General features: G+C 43.1%; 1 protein-coding gene across 1 annotated transcript in view; it reads right to left on the reverse strand.

The window, feature by feature from the left end:
- Positions 1 to 292: 292 nt before the first annotated feature.
- Positions 293 to 27,284, reverse strand: part of PANK3 (pantothenate kinase 3) — a 72,267-nt gene continuing 45,275 nt past the window's right edge. The window contains exons 7-8 of the mRNA XM_077473500.1: positions 10,710 to 10,835; positions 293 to 796 (exon numbers count right to left, since the gene is read on the reverse strand). Of these exons, the coding sequence (XP_077329626.1) occupies positions 746 to 796; positions 10,710 to 10,835 (177 nt within the window). The 3' untranslated portion in view covers positions 293 to 745. The remainder of the gene's footprint in view (positions 797 to 10,709; positions 10,836 to 27,284) is intronic.

Genomic DNA, 27,284 nt, shown 5'->3' on the forward strand with positions numbered 1-27,284 from the left:
CAAGGCACCTAGACCTTACAGAGCTCAAGACAAAAAACAGACAATCTACCTCCTATGGACACAAAGTGAAACTGGCTTAATCAACACGTGTAGCATGTATAGCCACTAGGATGAGCTGTACCTTCAGATCTGCCTAGTTTTCAGCCTCCTAGACGCAAAGCTCCACCTCCTAGAACCAAAGATCTATTGTGTCCCCTTTATAAATGCCGGGAGAAATGGAATTACAAAAAACAAAATGCTACTTAAAATGAAAAGCCACAAACTGGCCCTTCATAACAATAAAAGGAATGACTAAAGTCAGTAAGCTTTATCACAGTTAAGATCGGTCAAACTTAAATTTGTGGCATTGATACAAGACATACTAGATGCATACTAGACGCATATCATATGGAAAATCCATGTTAAGACATTAGCTGCCAATAACGTGAATGTGAATGTTTAAAGTCAGTGCAGCACAGTATGTTCATTCCTCTGTTTTTCTTTTCCTTAATACTGGTTCAGTATACAAAAATAATGACTACTGAAAAGGCAAGCACTGTGTATGTTCCATTCGATGGCAGACTGCGATGGCTTTCCTGTGGATTGCTCATGACATTATTGAAACAAGTTAAAACACCACCAAAAAAAAATATATGAATGCCCACCAACTTTGAGCCATAGTTCTTCCTTGATGTATACAAATTTTGTATTTCTAAAACTTGGGAAACAAAGGTCATATTTCTTCAACTTGATAATGTATGGCAATTCAAGAAAAATTGGTCAATCCTAATAGAGCACCAACAGCACCAAAATAACCCTGAAGGAGAAAAAAAATAAAATTAATTAGAACAGGTATGCAATTAAGAGATAATCACATACTAAGTGTTTGATGCCTTTATCAAGCATTTTACCATTGAAGAACACTTGCTATAATTTTCAGGTCTCTGAACCCCTAACAAGCATGATTTAAATGAGTGTCCAATTACTTAAAGTGGTTCTAAAAAGGCAGAAGGTTTTTTTTATTTATCTTAATGCATTCTAGGTGCAGCTCCCCACTCTTTCCTTCACTTATACTTACCTGAGCCCCATCTCGATTTACAATGTGCATGAGATCAGCGTCTCCCTCTCCTCAGTGGCTCACACAGCAGCAGGAATCAATTCCACAAATGCTACCGTACTACGACCCTTACTTGTGCAAAATAAAATATTTAAAACCATGAATATAAAATGAATCCCTAAAACTTGTGAAAACATAAAAATGTAACAAAATTTCCGTGTTATAATACACCCGTCTTACTCAATATCATAAAGTGCATGTGCTGTATAGCCAATATCAAAATGTCAACGTGCTATATGCAGGGAAAAACTCAGTACTACAATACTCCTCCCTCCTTTGTAAATATACAGTTGTGCTCAAAAGTTTGCATACCCTGACAGAAATTGTGAAATTTTAGCATTAATATTGAAAATATGTCTGATCATGCCAACAAAAAACAACTGTCTTTATTTAAGGATAGCAATCGCATGAAGCCATTTATTAACAGTTTATTAGTTTTTCTGATCCTTTCTAAAATAATAATAACACATCACCGTGATAAAAGGTTTACATACTCTGAAATGTTTGGCCTTGGTACAGACACAGAAGGTGGCATACACAGTTTAAAATGGCAATTAAAAGGTTAATTTTGGGGGCGTGTCCAGCACGTGACTAGAATGGCTGCCTGAGAAGAGAGCTCTCCACATCAACGGCTAAATACAGTGACTTGCAGCATACCCCAGCCGAAAGAAGACCCCTGCCGATCGGCACTATCACCCGCAATATCCAGGGGTGATGTCGCTGAAGAGGAAGGAGACCAGACGGCCCCGCAAGCTGACGACATTCATGTATCAGCCGTACGCACGGCGCAGCCAAAATGGCGCCGCAACGGACGGGCAGAGAACACAGGCGGGGGCCGCAGCTTCTCCTCGCAGAGGGAGACTCCCATACATCGGAAGATGCACTGGTAAGTGTAGCAACAGAGGGGATCCTCTACACTCTCCTCCCGGGACACTGACCACCAACAGTCCAGCGAAAGCAAAGATGAGGTTAGATGCCACAGGGGTGGCCCAGGACAGAGGCCATGCTAGTGACATGCCCTATGTCTTCCCTCAGCAGAGCCTGCAACCAGACGCCATAGCCTCATTCCCCACGGTAGGACAGGCTGTCATGGATACTACACTCAAAAAAAAGGCTTATGTCGCTCAGAAGTTCACTACAATCAGATATGCTTTCACTCATGCACAGTTTTGGCAAAAGCATAGGTGTGCTAGATGACAGAATCACTCACTTGGAAGCAGATGTGGGAGACATGACAAACACAATAAACATCATAATAGACACCCAGGAAGCACAGGCCCATGAAACCGACAAATTGGCAAATTTAGAGGACAGAGCCAGATGCAATAACTTTAAAATCCATGGAGTCCCTGAATCAGTCCAAAATCGCATACATAGGCTACCAAAACCCACGTTTCTACTGGACGCAGTGCCCAGAGACATAATTCTCAGAGTACACGTTTTCCACATTAAGGAGCAATTCATGCAAAAAGTAAGAGGAATGGCAACTTTGCCTGACCCATATAGCCACCTCCAAATATACACTGACTTATCTCAGCACACACTGAGTAGACGCAGACAACTTGACACAATAACTAAAACAACCAAATCCAATACCAATGGATAGCACCCGCTAAAATTTCCATCAGCCACGGGGGATCGAAACACATGGTTTCTTCCGTTCAGCAAGGATTGCAGTTAATGCAGGAATGGAATAATATCATTCCGGCCTCCAGTGATATGACACCTATGGACCAAAGTAACACTTCCTTTGGCAGCATCTCTTCCTCCAAGGAGCCACAGAAGCCACCCCACTAACTAAGGGGACGGGGAAGACACATACCGCCTACCTGCTCATGATTGGTCTTATAAGACTCTTTACCCCCGTTTAGTGTTTCTAGGCACTATTGTGCCATGGACATACAATAAGAAACACCACCTTATTACTATTGGTTCCCATTTCCCAAGACGCAATTTCACTGTTGGATTATTGCCTACAACTTGGGAGTACTCCTTTGTTCCTCAGTTAACTGAAGGCTCCTGCAGCAAACAATTATCTGAGAACTGACAAAACGATACAAACTATTTTTTTATTATTTTTTTTCCATCCCTCTTCCTCCCTTCCCCAAAGAGAGCAGCAACCAAAAAAGCAGCAGAAGGACTAGACACCAACTTCTTGATCGTCGAGAAAAAAGGTACCAAGCTCCACACTATTGACATTCTTATAACAACTATGACAATCAAAATTGTAACAATAAACGCCAAGGGACTTAACCACACGGCGAAAAGAGCCTCTCTCTAGGCTTTAGCCAAACAGACCAAATGTGACATATGCGCACAGGAAACACATTTTCAAGCCAGCAACCCACCCTCCTGTAGCAATAAGAACTTTAGCACTGTTTACACAGCTAAGGCGGCTCAGAAAAAGAAAGGAGCCCTAAATCGCTTTTAAAAATTCTTTGGCTTTCCAACCCTCACAATGCATTAAGGAACCTGAAGGTCGCTATATAATCTTAGCTTGCAACATCAACAATGTCCCCTACACCATTGTCAATGTATATGTACCTAACAATCACCACGCCCGATTTTTAAGAAAGCTGCATAAAAAAAAGTAGAGGTGATGAAGCAAGGTACGATTATTTGGTGTGGAGACTTCAACAGTACCCCTGACCCTGAAATGGACTTGTCTTCCCACACCAAGCGAGGAAGACAAACTTTAAACTCTCTCCTGCATGACTTACGCTTATATGATGTCTGGAGATGCCTACAAGCAGATGAGAAAGACTTTTCCTTTTTTTTCCCCCATGCCACAATTCATATTCACGCATTGACCTCTTTTTAACCTACCCCCGGACTCTACAAAAAGTCTCCTCTTCACATATCCATCTAACTACTTGGTCTGACCACTCCCCTGTGAGTATAACTATAGAGGACACTGCGAAAGTCACCCCAGCATATCTCTGGAGCCTGAATACCAGGATACTGCAATCCGAACCATACGCCCAAATACTACACGACAACCTAGTGTGATTCTTTACGCAAAACAGCGACTCTTTATTCAACTGGGAGCTAGGGATAAAAAGGCAGAGGAGGCAGCGAATGGACAAACTCTTAGCAGACATTCAATCAATTGATCTCCTTAACAAACAACATCCAACACAAGCACTTAAATCTCAATGAACCTTCCTGGCGGTATGATTAGTTCTGGTTTTAGGTGCTGAAAGAGGTACAATTATTTTGCATGGAAATTTGGCGTTTTATATTGTAGTCCTGTAATTCTTAGGAATAACTCTCTTAAATCTGTTCAAACCAGAGTCTAGCAGACATCCCGGGTATGAAAAAGTTTATAATATAATAAATAATAAAAATTATTCAATAATGTAAGCAAATCCAAAAACACAGAAATTTGCTAATTTGCAGAATTGTCGCTGTCATTAGATTTAGTGTTTGATGAGGAATTTCCCCACAAATCGCTATCGCTCAATTCTGCAAGTGATTCTAATTTATTATCGCTGTTTTCTAGCTGGTCTAAAATCACTTTTGACATAAAGGGACACTTTTTGGTTGCCATGGACAATCTCCAAATTCCAGGCAGAAAAAACAGTATTTATAATATAAAAGTGCATGCAGGGCACTGGACAGACCACTAGGGACAAAGGGGGTGTGTAATTGTTTTATACAGTACTGTAATCTGTAAGATTAAAGTAGTGTGTGTTTTAATGTGTTTTAACTTTTTGGAATTTGGCGCCGATCTACGCTCCCGTGCGCTGTAACGTCGCAGGGAACGGAGCTCGGCGGTACTCAGGCACTGTGTGAATCGAGAGGACAGCTCGATCACACAGCGCGGAGGACATCGCTGGATCCAGGGGACAAGGTAAGTAACTCCCTGTGTCCTCCCTGTATCCAGTGATGCGATCCCGAGTCTGGCTCAGGGTTACCGCTTATGGTACGGAAATCCCAGCCCGAGCCAGACTCGGGATCACCGCCAGGGAGGTTAATAGCGCTCAGATTATAACTCAGAGCTCTTTTATTGGAAACACATGACAGGTTCCAGAAACGGCTCAAAATGATGTTCTACGCTGAAGGTAATAAGCCGGGTAAATTGCTCTCCCACCAGATCAAGGGCCACTTCACCAAATCTCCCATCCCCTATGTTTACCATCCTACTACAAACTCCAAATTGACAAACCCGCAAGACATTGCAAATGCATTTAGCGCATACTATAGTAAACTTTACAATCTGAAAGACAAGATAAGCCAGTCCCAACTCACACCTTTGCAAATAAAGGCCTTTTTAGACTCGGTCCACCTACCTAGTCTAACTCCACTTCAACTAGATGAGCTTAATGCCCCGTTCACATCAGAAGAAATTGCAAATGCCATTAAAACACTACCAAACAACAAAGCACCTGGGCCTGATGGTTTTGTGGGAGAGTATTATAAACAATTTAGCCACATACTTACTGAGTTTATTACCCCTCTGTTTAATTCTGCTGCCTCCTCAGCCTCTTTCCCCCAGGAAATGCTGACAGCTTTAATTATTACGATACCGAAGCCTGGCAAAGAGCCTAACTTAACATAAAATTTCTGTCCTATCTCACTACTCAACCATGATGTAAAATTATATGCAAAGGTAAAAGCGAACAGGCTGATTGACTTGTTGCCAGTACTGATTCACCCTGACCAAATCGGGTTTCATCAAGGGACCACTGATGTGACACAGCGAATGGTCATCATCCATCACGCAGTGACCCATCGAATGCCTTCTTTGCTTCTATCTTTAAATGCGGAGATAGGGTTCACTGGCAATATTTGAAAATGACGTTTGAAAAATTTGGCTTTCAGGGACATATCCTTTCAGCAATCTTAGCTCTCTACTCCTCCCCTTCAGCTCAAGTTTATTAGCATAACCAACGGTACAAGGCAAGGCTGCTCCCTTTCACCCTTAATCTTTGACCTGATGATTGAACCCCTTGCAGCAAAAGTCAGATCTCAAGTGAGCGTTTCGGGTATCAGTATTGGCGATACAGAGCACAAGATCAGCCTTTTTGCTGACAACATCATATTTTCACTGACCAACACCATCTCTTCCCTGGCTTTATTGCAAACAATACAGGATGAATTTGGTTGCGTCTCATATTCAAAAATGAATATATCCAAGTTATACATACTACCTCTAGTAATGTCAAAGCAACAACAACAACAACACTATGTGCAAAGTAACTATCAATATGCATGGTCTAAAGAGTCTCTCAATTACCTTGGCACTACCCTCACAAGCACCACAGCAGCTCTGTACAAAACCAATTTCATTCCTTTCCTAAACACTCTTCCTAAAGACTTAGAAAAAATATCCAAATTAACGCTCTCCAGCTCAGGTAGACTCGCAGCATTCAAAATCCTTAAACTTCAACTGCTTTACTTATTTAGGGCACTACCCATTCCTATATCAACGTCCTTCTTTACACAAGTTCAATCCCTACTTAGAAAATTTGTCTGGCAGGGTAAAAAAGCTAGAATAGCACAAAACATCCTCACAAAACACAACAGAGTAGGTGGGATAGGATTTATCAATATTACAGATTATTACAATGCAGCAATTCTAGCACAAATTAGTGCATAGTTTACTCCTGACCCCAATAACCACTGGAGCTCTATTGAAGCCCTCCAAGTACCACCCATCTCCAACCATAAAAGCATCGACAGCTGCGTTCGCTCACTTACTCACCAACCTGCATACAACTACCAAAGCCTGCGAAATTCCCCTCCCATAGAAATACTCAATTTACTGATCCGGGACATACAGATAACTTCACGGAAAGAAAAAGGCTTAACTCAAATTGCAGACCTGTATACTAACGAGTATCTACAACCTTTCACCATTACAGCAAGACTTTTCACTCCCCGCAAAAGACTACTTTAAATATATCCAAATAACTGCCTGTTTAATGCGAAATCCCTATCTCCACATAAGCATTCTGTTAGAAGCATGGCAATACCTTTCAGGTAGTAAAACCTCAGCCAAAGGTATTACACTTTTCTATGCCATGTTGGAAGGCAAAACCACTTTTGAAAAATTGCCCCCCCCCATGTTAAAATGGGAAAAGGACACGGGTACTTCGTATACCCCGCAACAATGGCAAAACGCACTGGGAGCCAATCACTCAGCAACAAAATCTGCTAACCTCTAGGAACTCACATACAAGCTGAACCTTAGATGGTACATTACCCCAACACAGCTCCACATGTACAACCCAACTGCAGAACCTACCTGTTGGAGACAGTGTGGACTACCAGGGACCTTATATCATTTTGTGGGCCTGACTAAACTAGCTCTATTCTGGAAAGATATATTTCACCTAATATCAGAGGTCACACACACATTACCACACCACCAACCCCAGAACTGGCAATCCTCAATATTGGAATTGAGAACTACCCACATGGACTCCAATGTATAGTCACGCATATATGCCTAGCTGCAAGACTGACCTTAGCCCGTAATTGGAAATCCTCAGATCAGCTTTCCTGTACAGAAGTTATTCGAGCGACACACCTACACAGAATGTATGAACGCAGAAGGCTTTCTGCCCAAAACCGCAAAAAACACTGGGAAGCATGGATGGATTGGTTCAAAAAGGCCCAATCCACATTTATCTGAACACTCACACTAAACTAGGAGAGCCACACATAACCCCAGACCCCATCTCCCCCCACTCTTTTTCTCTCTCTCTCTCTCTCTCAGCCTACCTTCTTCATAGTACCACTGTGTTCAAGAATAGTCCATTACCAAGCACTGGAACCTTCAGTTCATTTGATTGTTATCTATCCATTTCCAGTTAATCTGTTTTGTAACACCACACAATTGGATGCTTTCCCAAAGTTGATAATGTCCATATTATGTATTTTAATAGAATAATAGACATAGCCCTTAAGTTCAGAGGGGTAGCCCTTCACTATATGGCACAGCGAGATCCCGGCTGGGGTGCCTGGAGGGAAGGAAGGTCCCTTTAGCATATGGTTAACAATGTTTAAGAATAAGTTTCCGCCTTAACAGGACTGTAAATCCATAGTTGCAATTGTCAGACCGATGTTAATATAAAGCATGTTATAATGTCACAGCTATATTTGTTCTACATTCTACTTCATGTATTTCAAGTTTGTAAAAACCTAACAAAAATATTGAAACCAAAAGGTTCATTTCCTTCATTTGGGGCTTTTTAATTAGCAATTAGTGTCTGTGTATGAATAGTCAATGAGTTTGTTAGCTCTCACATGGATGCACCAAGCAGACTAGATACTGAGTGAGGTGGTAGAAAAGAACAGTCAAAAGACCTGTTTAACAAGGTAATGAAACTTTACAAAGATGGAAAGGGATATCAAAAGATATCCATAGCCTTGCATATGCTAGTCAGTACTGTTTAATCACTCATTAAGAAGTGGAAAATGAGGTGCTCTTGATACCAAGCCAAGGTCAGATAGACCAAGAAAGATTGCAGCCACCATTGGCGGAAGAATTGCAGAGGATACAAAGAAAAACCCACAAGTAACCGCAGGAGAAATACAGGCTACTCTCTAAAAAGACAGTGTGGTCCTTTTTTAAAGGAGCACAATTCAACGATACTTGAACAGAAAAGAGCTGCATGGTTGAGCTGCGAGAAGGAAGCCTTTACTGCGCCAATGCCACAAAAACACCAATGAGGCATGTAAAGGTGTTGTTGGCTATATTTTAACCAAGCTTTTTTGTGGAACTTGTACAGTAAAGGCTTCTTTCTGGTTACTTGACCATGCAGCTCTTTTTTGTTCAAGTATCATGCTCCTTAACCACTTTAAGACCGGGCCTATTTTTCAAAACTTGTTTACAAGTTAAAATCTTTTTTTTTTTACTAGAAAATTACATAGAAATGAATTGCACCCTAGAGAATAAAATGCCAGTCATTGCAATACTTTCTGTCACAACGTATCTGAGCAGCAGTCTTACAAGCGCACTTTTTTTGTAAATTAAAAAATAAAACCGTAAGTTAGCCCAATTTTTTTATATTGTGAAAGATGATGTTATGCCAAGTAAATTGATAAATTGATACATGTCACGCTTCAAAAGTGCCTCTGCTTGTGCAATGGCGGCAAACTTGTACCCTTAAAAATCTCCATATGCAATATTAAAAAAAAAAAATTCTAAATTTTTCAGTTGCATGTTTTGAGTTACAGAGGAGGTCTAGGGCTACAATTATAGCTCTCACTCAAACGATAGCAGTGATACCTGACGTGTGGTTTGAACACGTTTTTGTATGTGTTTGCTTCTGCACACAAGCTCGGCGGGACGGGGTGCGTTTAATTTTTTTTTCTTACTTATTATACCTCTTATTTTACACTGTTCTTTTTTTTAAAAAAAAAATTGTCTCACTTTTATTCCTATTACAACAGCCCTTGTAATAGAAAACAAGCATGGCACGACCTCTTAAATATGAGATCTGGTGTCAAAAAACCTCAGATCTCATATTTACACTAAAATGCAATAAAAAATTTGTTAAATTTAAAGAAAAGTTGATTTAAGAGCTATGGGCGGAGGTGAAGTTTTGACGTCGCTTCTGCCCTGTATTGGTATGGAGCCAAGTGGGGGCCATCCTCCCCTCACTCAGCGCCATACCACAGAGGACACAGGATCCGATCGCCTCAGCTGCTGCTGGCAGCTCCGGTAAGCAGCGGAGGGCACGGGAGCGTGGTGGGGGCCCTCTCCCGCCGCCGATAAAAGTGATCTCGAGACCACTTTTATCTGAAAGTAGACCGCCCGTTGAAGAAGATGATACCGGGGTTATGGCAGCTGGCTGCTGTCATAACAACGATAGCCCTCTTGGACGTGCCGACGTATAACGACGGCGGGCAGTCCGTAAGTGTTTAAAACCCACACCATCTTTTTCCAGAGCAGCCTGTATTTCTCCTGCGGTTACCTGTGGGTTATCTGAACAATTATTCTACCAGTTGTTGCTGCAATCTTTCTTGGTCTACCTGACCTTGGCTTGGTATCAAAAGAGCCCCTAGATTTTCCAGTTTTTTGGCATGATCAGTCATTTTCAGGACTCATGCACACTGGACGTTAAAACAATGTTATAAAAAAGGCAGTAGCTTTGCAGTGAGTTTTTCAACGTTTTTTTTAAGGTTTTTGCAATAGCGTTTTTTTTTTTTTTTTTAAATGGCTCAAAAATGTTTTTAGCGTTTATTGGCATTTTTTTCAGCTGAAAAGCTCCTCTCAGAGCCCACTGGATTTGGGTTTTTTTTTAAAGCCAAGAAACACCCCAGCCAAAAACTGCTGATAACAGCCTATGTGGGCATGGACACATGGATAACATGATGGGGAGTTTATTGACTATCAAAAAAAATGTCCAAAGCCAAAAACAGCTGCTGTAAAAACGTCCAATATGCATGAGGCCATAATATTTCACGATTTAATGATGGCTATAGTCAAACTCATTTAAAGCAGCAAATATATTACTTTTAAAAGTTATTTCATTCAATAAAGAGAACAAGCGAATAGAATGTTTAGGTTCTGTTGAATCAAGATGCTTGTGTGCATAAAACCTAAACAGCTGTATGCATATGGGGCACAAAATATATAAAATATATTCTTAATACAGACCTCATGTTCCAGAAACAAGGCTTTCAGTTGACCATTTGACCAATAATCCAATGCATATGCGAGAAGCTTCATAGACAGTGTGTTAACACGGAGAAAGTTGCCAACAAAAATGACTCTGTTTATTTTCTAGAAGACAAAAAAAAAAAGGATTATCAGTCTTGATTAAATAAAGAAGAAAAGCACCAGAGGAAAAATTAAAACCTACAAATAAAGTATCCAAACTGAATAGAACCATACTATTTAGGAGGGTTTTTGCATTTAGTCTAAACATATTCAATACATAGCATGCTTGGACCCAGTCTGAGGAGGGCAGAAAGACACGTTGAACATACTAAACAGTGGCAGTGGCGTAGATGTATCCAGGAGATCTTGAATAAGGCCAGTACAGTGCAGGTGCATTGGTTAGCCTATGAGGCGTATTGCAGAAAAAACAAAAACAAGTGATGTCGTAGCCTAGTGCTTATTCTCGCTGTGGGGTCCCAAACCCATAGTGATACTAAAAGCATTCCCAAGAGGTACTTGACATAGGGGGCTCTCTGTCTTCCCAGCCCGACCAGACCAGATAGCACAGCTTCATTGGGCCCATTGGAATCCTTCATGCCAAGTACTCCCAACCCACACCCTATTTGGTTTCCCTGCCTATCAGGAAGATAACTCAAGACTCCCATCATACAAGCATCAGCACTATACAAACAGCCCTTCCAGCCATAAGGACCGTGGAGTGTCCTTACTGGACACCAATAAGAATAGACACTACACCTAATCTTGGCCAAAAAGTCTAGAAGGGATTTTACCCAGTGATTCATTCAGTAACATTCTTTCTGTCTTAGGGTGTTTCTGGATGAAGCATTAAAGCAAAAACCTTTGGACAGCAGCTTTGTCAGTCTGGTGAGAGGATAGAGTTAGACAAGCAGATATGGATGAACAGCCAACACTTCATAAGCAGTCATAGCAAATATTTTTTTTCCTTTCTGGAATAACTGCCAAAGTGGGCTAATGCCAGATAAAAAGCTGCCAAACCAGCAACTGGAGCAAGGTTTATATGTTCATTCCATCTAATCTCTCCCAGCCCAGAGGAGACAGTTACAGCCAGTTCAACCTATATGTATGAGTTTTAGTCTCTAATAATTTCCAAAACTTTGTGCATTTTGCTTCCTGAGGAAGACATCTAAAATAATTGTAAAAATAAAATAAAGTTGTTGATGCTCTCAGCTAGTACCACTTCCTAGGGTAGGGGGCTCCACATTTTTACTGCTCCGACGGTAAAAAAAAAAAAAAAAAAAAAAAAAAACGTTTCCGCTCCTGGCCCCTCCCTCCTGCCGAGTGTTCCCACAGCAAGCAGTTTGCTATGTGAGCACCTGCGCAGGTTCGCTCCCCAGCCACAGCTGTCTATTCTGACATGTAGCTGAAGAGGGAGAGTCCCCGGACAGCCAAGGCTCTCGAACACATCGCTGGAGGAAGATCAAGCTCAGGTAACTATTAGGGGGGCTGCCGCACACAGAAGGCTTTTTTTTACCTTCATGCATAGAATGCATTAAAAAGGTAAAAAAAAAAAAAAAACCTGCCTTTACAACCATTTGAAGTAAAAATACAGCACTTTGGATTTCTTTTGACATACTATAAAATGGTTCACGTCTTTGAGAACTGATGCATATGAGGTTTACATGCACTTACAACTAAGCACACTTCTACAGAGGAGACTCATACATGAGTGTAGGGTGCATGTCTCCTGAGTGGGTCTGTTAATCAAAGGAGTGACGGCACCTTATTTTTGCTTGCGTTGTATTTTTTTCAGCAGCAAACAGGGGAGGATTACAGATGACAGGATGTTCGTTTCCCTGTCAGACTGTGCACAAATGAGTTATGCTACTTTGCCAAGTTAGCAAATATGTTCAGTTTACTTTTTGTGATCTGGGTTTACAACCACTCAGTGTACTTTCTTCTAACTTAAAATGATGAAAACGCTCCTTTTTAGGAACCTTTGGGTAAACAGTTTAGTACGGTTATTGGAGTCAACTTTGATATATAGTGTTTGTACACTGTAATCATATCCCCTCTTATGCACCTCTCCTACAGAGTGAATAACTAATCTTTGTAATTGATCCTCATAGCCAAGGTCCTCCATCCTCGTTAATTTTGTTGTCCTTAGTTCAACTCTAAACAACATCATTCCTGCAGATTGAGGACAAAAACTAAACTCCATTATCAAGATGAGGCTGAACCAGTGTTTTGTAAAGGGTTAGAATTATTGATTAGGCTCTTGAATGCTTGCTCTTTCAATGCATGACAGTGTTTTGCTAGCCATTGCATGCTATTGCCATGTCTGATCTACAAGCACAGTCAGATCCTTTTACATCATTGATTATCCCAAGGTCTCTTCAGCATCTATTCACTGACAACGGGACTATATACCTAGCTAGCAAGTCTCATTACTTTGGGGTAGGAGGGTTGTCCTATTGTTTGAGACTTTTATTAAACAGGGCAGCTGTTTCGACATAAAATGCGCTCAAGACACACGATGATGGACTTCAAAGAATACTTAAGTTTGTGATTTAAAGAAATGTTATTAATGTTATTAAAAAGTCTTGGCTTTTTGTAATAAACGGATGCCTTTATTTTTTTTATATACAGAATTAGTAAATTGGCAGTTTGTATTGTATATGCACAGTTCTGTGTTCTCCCTAGAAACTGTTTTCTGTTGGGCGGTAGAATAAAAAACATAACGAAATGGTTTGTGGTTCATTAAAAGTAAGGGCAACATGTCTGTAAAATATATATTGATGCTGTAACTTGGTCTGTTTATAACTTGTAATATGTCAAATAAAGAAATAAACATAAAAAAAAAAAAAAGCAAGGGCAACCTAAAAAAATAAATAAATAAAATCACAGAGAAATAGAAACCTTGCAAAAAGGGAGTATAGCTAAAGCTGAACACTGTCGGGGCAATTCACTTAATTATTGCATGCAATATGTGTGCCTTTTACAAAATATTGCAAGCATCTTAGAATACAAGCTCTAGTGGGCAGGGCTCCGATTTCTCCTGTATTGAATTTTATTGTTACTGTCTGCCCTAATGTTGTAAAGTGCTCCGCAAACTGTTGGCGCTATATAAATCCTGTATAATAATACAAATAACAATTCAATGAGAGCCCTTCCTAATGTGCATCTTGCATGTATATTTTTGTCACCCAAGTGCACATACATTTCTCAGTATTTAAACTAAAACCTGCCATGTAACTGCCCAATTCCCTATTTTATCTTTTTTTATTGTATTATTTTAGCCATTTCCTTGCATAATTTGGTATCATCAGCAAACAGTGAAATCAAGCTCATAATTCCAATCTCTAGATCATTATTAAGAAACTGAACAGAACTGGCATGATAGAACACTGGGGCACACCACTCACAATTTTAGACTATTTAAAGAAGGAGTAATTTATCACTACCCTGGACCTTTTTGTGTAACCAGTTTCCCACCCATGTACAAACACTTTCATTAACTCAAACACAACCTTTTACAGATTAAATATTTTTAGGATAAATTATCAAATGTTTTTGCAAAATCTAAATAAACTACATCCACTTCCAGTATCCAATTTCTCACTTACTTCCCATAGAACAATAACAGGCTGGTCTGACAAGAACAGTCCTTCGTAAATCCATGCTGGTGGTCATTTAGGATACCATTATTGTAGATACATTTCTGTATAGAGTGTTTTTTTTGCATACTATCTAGAACAGGGTTCCTCAACCAGGGTTCCAGGGATCCCTAGGGTTCCTCCAGAGGATGCTAGGGGTTCATTGAGCAATTTCTGCCTCTCTGACAAGTTCCCACTGACACCATTGCCCTTTTTACCTATCTGTAAGGGGGCAATTTTTCCCCAATGACCACAAACGTAAGGAGCATTCTCTCCATTGACCATCCCACTAAAGTATCACGAATTGTAGATATAGTCATTTTTGGTAGCGGTTCCCCGGGACTGGAAAGTTATTTTGAAGGTTGAGAAAGGCTAATCTAGAATTTTGACACATACAGTAAGTTTTTAAAAAGGAGTTTACATTATGCATTGAGATAAAAAAAAAAAACTTCTGTGTGCGGCAGCTGCCCCAGCACCCCCATCTCTGTCCAGTTATGTTCATGAGTCCCTCAGCCTTCTGAGACTCCCACCTGCAGTTTGGCTGAGACACAGCAGTGGCACCATTGGCTCCCAATGCTGCCAAAGTCAGTTAGCCAATCGAGAGAGAGAGAGAGAGAGAGAGAGAGAGAGAGAGAGAGAGAGAGAGAGAGAGAGAGAGAGAGAGAGAGAGAGAGAGATCATAGGGCAGCTCTGTGTCTGAATGGACACACGGAGCTGCTGCTCGGGTGCTCCCATAGCAAGCTACTTACTGTGGGGGCACCAGATGGAAGGGAGGAATCAGGAGCCTTGAAGAGGAGGATCCAGGCTGCCCTGTGCAAAACATAATATATGGACACTTACTTGTCTAGAAAGCCCGCAATGTCAGCACCCCAGGCGATCTTCGGATCAGCTGACGGGTGCAGTCGCCGCCATTGCCAGTAAGGGAACCCGGCAGTGAAGACTTTCCCTACTGCACATATGCGCTACACTTTCTAATCGGCCTGGTGGCAGGGGAAGGAGGCGGAAGGGGGGCGTAGCTTTGCCGCGGCACCTTCTACTGGAATTGGGGAACACATTAAATAGGATTGGTCCCAGCACAAAACCCCGGGGGACCCCACTGCCCACCCTTGACCCTTCCGAGTACTTCCCATATATATCAACACCCTCTTAACTCACCCTTGTAGTCAGTTTTCAATCCATGTACTCACCCTATAATCCATGCCAACAGGCCTTATTTTGTACAGTAAACGTTTATGGGGAACGGTGTCAAATGCAAAATCCAGATACACCACATCAATGTGCCTTCTTTTATCTATATGGCAACTCACCTCCTCATAGAAGGTTAATAGATTGTTTTGGCAAGAATGATTCTTAATGAATCCATGCCAATTACTGCTAATGGTACCATTCTCATTACTTAGGACCTGGGTTTCAACAGCTATGCCATTAAAGCCAGAGACTGTGAAACAAGTTGTAATAAAAGGGTCTTGAAAGAGCAGATCTGGTTTGTTGGAAAGAGGCCAGGAGTCTTCTGCAAGAAGTCTCTGTACCAAGTTTTTCTGGGCCAGACTGGTGCCATAAGAATCACCTTGTTCCCTTCCTGATTTATTTTGTGGAGCAGGTGAGGCAGAATGCTCAGATGAGGGAAGGCATAAAAACAAGCCTGAACCAAGACCAGTGGATAAACATCTGAGGGCAGATCTGGTTCTGGATAAAAATAAAAGGTTGCTTGTTGTATCTTGAGAATAGGATGTCCACATACAGAGTGACCCATTTTTTGCAATCAGATTGAGCACATCTGGATGAAGAGACCATTTCCCTTGGTCCAGGTGGTGGCAACTGAGATAGTCTGCCTGCCAACTGTCTACTTCTGGGATGTGGAGTTTGCTGGACAGTGAGTTTCTGTCTGCAGGATAATCTGTTTTTCTTCCTTTAAGGCAGCCAGGTTCCCCATGCCACCTTTGATGGACGATATATGCCTCTGTGGTGGCATTGTAACACTGCACCCAAACTGGGTGTCCCTTTAGAAGTGGGATCCAGTGCTGAAGGGACAGCTTGACAGCTCTGAATTTTGAGTTCCAAAATGATTGATGAGGAGATGGCCTCTCCCTTGACCATTTTCTGTGAGCTGTCAAGGATCAGAAGAATCCTTCCCAACCTGACAGATTTACATCTGTTGTAGGAACCTTCCATCTATAGGGGGAGGAAGGATTTTCTCGCTGTCAGAGTTAAAGCAGAGTTCCACCCAAAAATGGAACTTCTGCTTTAAAGTGATGGTGACCCCCTGATATGCCACATTTGACATGTCAAGAATGCTGGCTCCGTGAAGAGGGGGAAAGGAGTGGGGCTTCGTACACCTGCATCGCTGGAACGTGGGACAGGTGACTGCCAGATTATTAAAAGTCAGCAGCTACACTTTTTGTAGCTGTTGACTTTAAATGTTTTTTTTTGGTGGAACTCAGCTTTAAAGTAGTGATAAACCAGTGAAAGGAAATTCTTGTTTGGGGGGGGGGGATAGAAGCATGGGTAGATCCTGGCAAATAGCCTGTCCAACTGTACAATGCCAAGGCAGACAGAGGCAATGGGCTTTTATATATTATCAAGCATACTGTGGGAAGCTCCCTCTTCAATACAGTGACAGTGCGGAGCAAAGAAATGTTCTGCAGCTTTTTCCAAGTGTCCTAAAAAGCTGAATTAAAGTGCTACAAGTGTATTTTGTTTGTTTTAAAATAACAAACATGTTATACTTACCTGCTCTGTACAATGGATTTGCACAGAGCAGCCCACATCCTCCCCTCACGCCAGTTGACTGCCCCCCAGAGCAAGCAGCTTGCTCTGGGGCACCCAAGCCGCAGTTCCATGTGTCAATTCAGACACAGAGCCGTGGCCCGGCCCTTCCCCCATTTCCTCATTGGCTCACTGACTTTGATTGGCAGCAGCGGGAGCATGTTCCCTATCCTTCACTGATGCACCTCTCTGCTGCAATTGTTGAGCAAGCAGTCCTGTTTTTTCCGGTCACATGCTGTACTGTGTGTACTAAAATCCCAATAGCACTGAATGGGTCTGCACACAGATGTGTAGTGCATTCAGGAAAGGATGGCATGGAGAATGAACGTAGCCACCCTAGAACAGGAAGTCTGAGAATAGCAGAAAAAAAAAAAACTTGCATTTGAGAGATGAAGCAAAGGAAGAGTGAAAGGGTACATTCTACTTAGAGTTTATTATACATATTACATTAATTTTTTATTAAAATAAAAAGCAAGTCGGTGGTTCTTTTTTGACAAAAAATAAATAAAAAATAAAAATGTTACAGATGGGTCATATCTCACAGCTTTCATAGCCCTGTACAATGCTGCTTGATTTATAGTCAACAAGGCAGCACTATAAAGAAGCTGAAAGACATGAGAAAATTCTTCCTAAGAAAAAATAAATAAATAAAAAAAGGGGTTATGCATATAGCCAGATCATTATCTTTATTTACACTTATGTATATGAAGAACAGAAATAGCAAGAACAGGCTCAGATCACTAAAGCAACAAGGTCACTGGGTCTCTGCCTACAAAACGAATTTGATAGATCAGCAGTAGGTAGGAGTGTTTAGTGGCACTGGATCTCTAAGGTTGTTATTTGGCCTGATTATCCAATTTCTTTGATTTAATAAAAGGCCAATAGTCTGTGCACTGTAAAGCCCTGTACACACTATCAGATTGCTGAGTTTTTCCTTCAGATTTACCAAAACCATAGAATATGAGGTCAAACCTTAGGAGTTTCAATGTGTATGCAATCAGGCAGGCCCTTCTACTACATGGTTTTGGTAAATCTGAAGGAAAAAAACTCAGCAGACAAATCGGATAGTGTGTACGGGGCTTAAGAGTACTGCAAATGCAGTTGCTCTGAGGGGTGAGCTCTAAAATTAGGGGATGCTCTGCTGATTTCTATCATCCAAATCAAATGCAAGCAAAAATGCTGTTTTTTTTATTTTCCTTGCACATTCCCCTCAGCCTGATCAGTGCCCATTTGCAGCCTCGCAAGTGGCCATCACTGCAGCCTGATCATTGCCCATCTGCAACCTCGCCATTGCAGCCTGATCAGTGCCAATCTGCAGCCTCGCTATTACTCATCATTGCGGCCTCATCAGTGCCCATCTGCAGCCTCTCCATTGCCAATCATTGCATCCTCACCAGTGCCCACCTGCAGCCTCGCTATTGCCCATCATTGCAACCTGCTCAGTTCCCATCTGCCACCTCACCAGTGCAGGATTAGACAGAGCCGGATGACCCGTGTACTCACCTCAGCTAGGAGTCATGCCAAGTCCCACCTCCTGGCCAAACTCCTATGATGGAAATAACACTGATCCAATTACGGGACATGCAACGTCACTGCTAGGAGCTATCCAGGAGGTGGTACTGGGCGTGACGGCGAGCTGAGCCAAGCACACAAGAGATCCCAACTCTGTCTAATCTAGCGGCACTCGCCCCCTCCAAGGCAGCCCTATATGGACGTATAACATGCACCCACGTTTTGCCCCCTATTTTCGGGTTGAAAAAGTACATGTTATACGCCAATACAGCATCTGAAAAGTGTGGCAAGCATTTGTATTCATCCCCGGGAGTCAATAAACTGTATTGCAATTACAGCTGCAAGTGTTTTATGGGTAGGTCTCTATCAGCTATGTACATCTAGAGTGACATTTTTGCCCATTCCTCTTTGCAAAATTGTTCAAGCTCTGTCAGATCGGATGAAGAGGATCTGTAAACAGCAATTTTCAAGTCCTGTCACAGATTCGATTGGATATAGGTCTGGGCTTTGACTGGGCCATTCTAACACATGAATATGCTTTGAACTAAACCATTCCATTTCAACTCTGGCCGTATGTTTAGGGTCATTGTCCTACTGGAAGGTGAACCTCCACCCCAGTCTCACGGTATTCTTCTAAGATGGTCCTGTATTTGGCTCCATCTATGTTTCCATCAACTCTGACTAGCTTTCCTGTCCCTGCTGGAGAAAAGCATCCCCACAACATGATGCTGCCACCACCATGTTTCACGGTTGGGATGGTGCGTTCAGGGTGATGTACAGTGCAGAGTTTTCCGCCACACATAGCGTTTTTCTTTTAGGTCAAAAAGTTCCATTTTGGTCTCATCTGACCAGAGCACCTTCATCCACATGCTTTCTTTGTCCCCCACATGGCTACTCACAAACTGCAAATGGGACTTCTTATGACTTTCTTTCAACAATGGCTTTCTTCTTGCCACTCTTTTATATAAAAGGCCAGATTTGTGGAGTGCACGACTAATAGTTGTCCTGTGTGCAGCTCCATCAGGGTTACCATGGGCCGCTTGGCTGCTTCTCTGATTAATGCTCTCATTGCCCAGCCTGTCCGTTTAGGTGGACGGCCATGTCTTGGTAGGTTTGCAGTTGTGCCAGACACTTTCCATTATCAGATGATGAATTGAAAAGTTCTCTGTGAGATGTTCAAAGCTTGGGATATTTGTTTTTTTATTTTATAACCTAACCCTGCTTTAAACATATTCACAACTTTATCCCGGAGCTGTCTGGTGTGTTTCTTGGCCTTCATATTGCCGTTTGTTTACTAAGGTTCTCCATCAAACCTCTGAGGGCTTCACAGAACAGCTGTGTTTATACTGAATTACACACAGGTGGACTATTTACCAATTAGGTGACTTCCGAAGGCAATTGGTTCCACTAGATTTTAGTTAGGGGTCTCAGAGTAAAGGGGGCAGAAATCAAAATGTATGCCATACTTTTCAGATATTTTAGATTATATTATATATATATATATATATATATATATATATATATATATATTATATATAAATATAAATATAAATTAAATTGGAAACCGTTTATCTTTTCCCTTCCACTTCGCAATTATGTGCCACTTTGTGTTGTCCTATCACATAAAATCCCAATAAAATACATTTACATTTTTGGTTGTAAATTGACAAAATGTGTAAAATTTCAAGTGTTATGAATACTTTTTCAAGGCACTGTATATAAAATGTATATCTGCCTCCATTGTGAAGCATAATAACCTGTCTGAATATACTTTCTCATTCATACAAATCTAAAATTGATTCTTAATGCAGAGTTGGCAGTAAAATTAAACGCCACTCCTATCTTTTAGCCAACAAACCCACATTAAAACTTAAGCTAAAATGCGCCTGAAATATATATATATATATATATATATATATATATATATATATATATATATATATATATATATATATATATATATATATATATATATATATATATATATATATATATATATATATATATATATATATACACACACACATATACATATATACATACATACACACACACACATATACATACATACATACATACATACATACACACACACACACACACACACAGTAGCTAAATATTTTATTATATCTTTTCATGTGACAACATTGAGGAAATAAAACTCAAGTGTTCAGCTTGTATAACAGTGAATATTTGCCGTCCCTTCAAAATAACTCAACACACAGCCATTAATATCTAAACTGATGTCTATATCCGCGGCAACAAAAGTGAGTACACCCCCTAAGTGAAAATGTCCAAACTGAGCCCAAAGTGTCAATATTTTGCCTGGCCAACATTAATTTTCCAGCACTTGGGCATGGAGTGCACCAGAGCTTTACAAGTTGCCACTGAGTCATCTTCCAATCCTCCATGACATCATGGAACTGGTGGACGCTAGAGACCTTGGTCTTCTACATTTTCCGTTTGAGGATGCTCCACAGATGCCCATCATCTTTAAAAAATAAATGTGCAGTGCTAAAATAAGGACGGTCACTATAAATGAGGCTGTGTGTGTTAAAATGAAAGATTGAGCATTATTGTTTTACACTCATAACGACACAAGTGCAAATGCATAAGTGAATAAACTGAGTTTTCCCATTCCATTGGGAACCGTTTGGAGGACAGCGTGATCACTATTAACTCGTGCCAATGTTTGCAGACGTGTGTGTATCTTCACCATAAGCCTTAACGACTCATTGGGCATATGCCTTGTTGAGACCAATAGCTCTGGTAAGCCTTCCTTATGTTGGTAGTGGCTTTCCTCTCTTCACACCTGTCCTCCCACTGACGCCCTAAGGAGGTTATTTAATCACCTGGATTACCATTACATCCTAGTTGTCATCTATGGACTCATTTTGCATCACTTTGTGGACTTTATTCAGTTTATACACTTATGCATTTGCACATGTTTATTATGAGCGTAAAACAATAATGCTCAATTTTTCCCATTAACACATACGGCCTCATTTATATTGATCGCCTTATTTTAGCGCTGCACATTTACTTTTTATCACAATTTGCAATTGTCTCTTACTGTGCTGGTTGCCATTTTATGATAAAAGTGACAGCGCAGTATTTTTTACCTTTATATTGTTTAGCCCATCACCTTTACCCTTAGATTCTTTAGCAAGGCAGTAGTCGTCTTGGAGGTGTTCGGTGTTATGTTGGAATACTGCCCTGCGGCCGAGTCTCCGAAGGGAGGGGGATCATGCTCTGCTTCAGTATGTCACAATACATGTTGGCATTAATGGTTCCCTCCTTGAACTGTAGCTCCCCAGTGCTGGCAGCACTCATGCAGCTCCAGACCATGACACTCCCACCACCATGTTTGACTGTAGGCAAGACATATTTGTCTTTGCACTCCTAACCTGGTTGCCACCACACACGCTTGACACCATCTAAACCAAATAAGTTTATCTTGGTCTCATCAAACCACAGTACATGGCTCCAGTAATCCATGCCCTTAATCTGCTTTTCTTCAGCAAATGGTTTGCAGGTTTTGTGCATCATCTTTTAGAAAAGGCTTTCTTCTGGGACGACAGCCATGCAGACAAAAATAAGAAAAAAAAAAAATGGGTTGTTACGCCACCTTTAGGAGAAGAAGACTAGGCATAACATGTTATGAAAAACATAGAACTTTTTAGTTCCGCCCAAGAGGCGATCCCTTAGGTAACAAACACCCAGCCTGCCATGCAGCCATCAGTACGTAAAAAAGCAGTGTAAACGTAAAGAAATTTAGGAGGGGTGGGTGCTGTGTCAGTCGGTGAATTACAGAGAAAAGGATTTTACGGTGAGTACAAAAAATCCTATTTTCTCATATATTCACCGACTGACACAGCTCTCTTAGCCATTGGGATGCCCCCAAGCAGTGCCAAAACGAGGGGTGGGAAAACAGCATAAAAACTTCATCCACCATGGCAAATGGGAACTAGTATGAACTTTACCCACAAAACGACAGTGTATGGCAAAAACACCGCAAAAACCAGGGAGCTCCTCAACAGAGAGACCCTACCTTCAAACCGCACCAAAACTGTGGTAATGAATGCAACAGTGCATTAACTTAAAAAGGTACTGCATTTTTACCCCCAAAAAAATGGAAAAACTAAAAAAAATTGCATATTCATTTGCAACTATACAGCTGCCTGCAAAATTTTGCGGCCAAAACAGGCATCAGCCGATGCACTGACATCTACCTTGTAGAATTTTTTAAAAGGTGTAAACAAACGACCAGGTCCCCGCTTTACACGCTTGATGTCGGAAGGCCCAAGATGTTCAGATTGGCCTTGTGGAGTGGGCCGTGACCTTAAAGGGGGGGCACCTGCCCCTTCAAGCCATATGCTTGCACTACAATCTGCCTGATCCACCTGGAAATGGTGGCCGATGAGACCGCCATGCCTTTCTTTGGACCAGCCACCGAGACAAACAGTGAGTCTGACTTCCGGAAGGGAGCCGTGGCAGACAAATACACCCTCAGAGAATCATGACCAGGGAATGGAGGGCCACCTCCTTAGGATGTGTCGGCTGAGGACGCAGAGATGGTAACACAATGTCCTCATTGATGTGAAACGCCGAGACCACCTTTGGCAGAAAAGAAGGTTGCGGACGCAACACCACCTTATCCTTGTGGATAACCAGATAGGGCGACTTGAAGGACAAGGCTGCCATTTCCAAAACCCTCCTGGATAATGTGATTGTCACTAAAAAGACCACTTTCTGGGAAAGAGTCAGAGGGATCTCTGATATTTTCAAATGGCGGTTTTTGCAGCACCGACAACACCAGATTCAGATCCCACGGAGGTAACGGTGGACGCACCGGAGGAAAAGCATACCGGACCCCTTGGACTAAAGTACTCACTAGAGAGTGAGACGCCAGGGGTCACTGAAAAAAAAAAAAAAAAAAAAAAAAAAAAAAAAAACACAGCCAAAGCTGATATTTTTCCTTTAATGGTGCTCAAGGCCAATTTCTGGTCTACTCCTTGCTGAAGAAACAGCAGGATCCTGGATATAGAAAAAGGAGCGCGGATGCCATCCTTTCTCCTCACACATGGAGATGTAGGCCTTCCAAGTACGATGATATATCTTCCGAGAAGAAGATTTCCATGCGCTCAACATAGTTGGGATCACAGAGTCTGACAGACCCCGGTTCCTCAACACCTGGCTCTCAATAGCCATGCAGTTAAAGCCAGCAATGGTAAAGCAGGATGGAGAATCGGACCTTGAGACAGAAGGTCTTCTCACAAAGGCAGTTGCCAGGGAGTGTCTGCCACCAGGCGCACTAGGTCGGCGTACCAAGGACGCTGGGGTCCATTTAGGGCAATCAGTATTACTGGGATCTCCTCAGCCTCCACTCTGCGAAGCAGACATGCTAACAGTTTCAGTGGAGGAAAGGCATAGATCAGCTGGTACTGGTCCCACGGAGCCACCAGCACATCGGACGCGTCTGCCCACGGATCTCTTGTCCTGGACACAAATCTCGGCATCTTTCTGATTGAGACGGGAGGCCAGAAGATCCACATCTGTGTGCCCCACCGCAGGCACAGTAGCCTGAACACCTCCGGATGCAACGCCCATTCTCCTGGGTCCAGCATCTGGCGACTCAGATAGTCCGCCTGCCAGTTCCACTCCTGGGATGTAAATGGCCGACAGGGCCGGTACATGTCGCTCAGCCCACCGAAGTATGTGAGCGACATCCTGAGAGGCGGCTGAGCTTCTTGTTCCTCCTTGGTGATTAACATACACCACCACAGTGATCGGCAACTTGGATTCCTCCGTCGACCAGAGGCACTGAGCCGACTGAACTCCCATTACTCCACCCCAGCTGGATAGGCTGGCATCTGTTGTGATCACCGTCCATTTCAGAGGTAGGAACGACTTCCCGGACTGAAGAACCAGGGACCTCAGCCACCAGATCAGGGAATCCCTGACTAACTGGCTCACCTGGATCTGTCGATCCTGGGACAACGGAGATTCGTCCCACTTTGTCAAAATCTTTCTGCAGAACTCTGGTGTGGAACTGGGAATATGGTACTCCCTTGAAGGAGGCCACCATGAGTCCCAGGACTCGCATGCAGAAGCGTAGCGACGACCACCTACGGTTCATCAGCAGTTTTACCACGACTCTGAGAGTCGGCAGATTGTCTGAAGGGAGAAAAACTCTTGCTTCCATGGAGTCCAGCAGCAAGCCTAGGTAATCCAAACGCTGGGTCGGTACGATCACCGACTGAGTAGAACCCCTGGAAATGTTCCGAATCTGGAACAGGTACTATCATCCCATGATTCAGCAGGTCCCTTACCACCCCCAAGAGGGCCTCCCGGCGAACTGGGAGTATGGGTATGCTGGAGGGGAAGAATCTGTTTTGCGGCCAAGAGAGGAACTATATTTTGTAGCCGGAGGAAATCAGATCGCAGACCCATTGGTCAGACAGCCGAGAGGACCACCGGGCTGCAAACTCCTGAAGGCGACCCCCCACTTGAGTTGCGGTTGAGGGCAAACCTTCATGCGGTAGCACTTTTGCTCACAGGCTTGCGGTTCCAGGGTCCTTTAGAAGTCGGGCTGGGGACATTTGGCCGAAGCTTCGGGTGGACGAAAAAGCCGTTTGTGAGCAGAAAGAGGGCCCCTTGCCTACGGCGTGGCTCCATAGCCTTCCTGGCCAGTGGGAGTAGTGTACTCTTACCACCTGTGGCATCCTTAATAATGTCATCCAAAGAGGCTCCAAAGAGCCGGTCGCCAAGGAAGGGCAGATCCGTCAGGGCTTTCTTGGATGCCTGGTCAGCAGACCAGCATTTTAACCAAATCAGGCGCCTCAGCACCACTGCTGACACTGAAGCCCTGGATAACAGAGGAAGGATATCGCGTCAAACGTACTTAAGGCCTTGCACTAGTTGGTCTGCTAGTTCCATGCAGACAGGAGAAGCCTGTTCACCCAATTTGCGGTGCAACAGCTTTGCCCACTCAGTTAGTGTCTGCGACACAAGTGCGGATGCCAGTACTGGTCGCATGGTTGACCCCACAACCATAAACAAGGAACGAGCCACTGCCTCGGCCTTCCTGTCCGTGGGATCCTTAAATGCAGGAGTCCCCTCTACCGGGATCGTGGTTACTTTGTTTAACCTGGATACTGGGGGGTCCACGACCGGAGGAGCCGACCACTTCTTGAGAAGGCTCTCCTCAAAGGGGTAAGGAATCGCCATGTATTTGGGAACTGAAAAGGTCAGTTGCGGTCGACCCCATTCCTTGTAAATGAACTTGTCAAAATAAGTCAGATACGGGAACACCTTAGGTGAACCGGCTGGCTTACGGGACCCAAAAGGGACCGCTACATCAGCAGAGGGATCCGCTAGCTCCTGAAACTTCAGGGTATCACGCACAGCTGTGATAAGTGCTCCAACAAGTGCTTTATCACGCACGGACCCAGACGGGGACTCATCCTCACTGTCCTGGTCAGCGTCATCTGAAACAACAGAGCAGGGTTTACCAGCCTCAGCAGGGCCAGAGTCTGCGTCAGAGCTCTCCCCAGAGGATGGGGGTGGGGGCAGGGGCCCCTTTAAAGCACCTTTGCGCCCACGCACCTCCTCCATCTTGGCAACAAACCAATTGAGGACCGCCGACAAAGTGTCCAGGGGCACTGCGCATTCCGCAGGCAAACCGGTTGCAATTGCCTCGAATTCAGGGGAAGAAACACCAGTTTCTGAAGCCATGCTGACCTTACCCCGTCTGCCACCTGAAGGGGACTTAGAACAGTGATGGACCCACCCTCCTAACTGCTGTTGGCTGAAGGGCTCTTTCCCGCAGGACTCACCACCCTGACTGGTGCTGCGCTGTCCAGCAAGTAGTGCCTGTGTTCTCTATCAGCTGCCAGGTGCAGAGGAATTCCCACTGTGTCCTCCAAAGCTGCTGCTTAAACCCTCACCCAAGATGGCCGCTGAACACTGAAAAACCATGAGGAACAGTGGCAAAAAATGGCGGTGGACAGCGCAGCAGGGATTACAGACACAGCGTCAACAGACATCCCCAGGGAGAGAGAGAACAATCATCAGGGCACAGCGAGCCAGCTCAGCCCCCCCTTAGGTGAGAGCCCCCCCCCCCCCTGGAGAGCCCCTGTACATGACACACACACACACCGCTCAGCAGCCACATGCAGCATCCCCCACAGGGAGGGGGGGGGGAGATAGGTACAGGGAAAGAAGAGGGGAGGTGAGGGACCCCCGAATCGACCTCCCAGGGAATGCCCAGCTGCTCAGCCCCACCAAGGCTGTACTTACCAGTCCTGCAGAGCTGGGAGACATTCCATCACAGACCCACTCTCCGATCAGTACAGGGTGGCTTCTGATATACTTCTTATAGCCTAGGCCATCCTTATGTAGAGTAACAATTTTCTTTTCCTTTTTTTCAGATCCTCAGAGAGTTCTTTGCCAAGAGGTGTCATGTTGAACTTCCAGTGACCAGTATGATCGAGTGAGAGCGATAACACCAAAATTTAAACACACCTGCTCCCCATTCACACCTGAGACCTTGTAACACTAAGGAGTCACATGACACCAGGTAGGGAAATTTACTAATTGGGGCCAATTTGGACATTTTCACTTAGGGGTGTACTCACTTTTGTTGCCAGGGATATAG

The sequence above is a fragment of the Lithobates pipiens genome, unplaced genomic scaffold (genome assembly GCF_037356315.1).
Source record: "Lithobates pipiens isolate NorthernLeopardFrog02 unplaced genomic scaffold, aLitPip1_a1.2 Scaffold_8, whole genome shotgun sequence".
Taxonomy (NCBI): domain Eukaryota; kingdom Metazoa; phylum Chordata; class Amphibia; order Anura; family Ranidae; genus Lithobates; species Lithobates pipiens.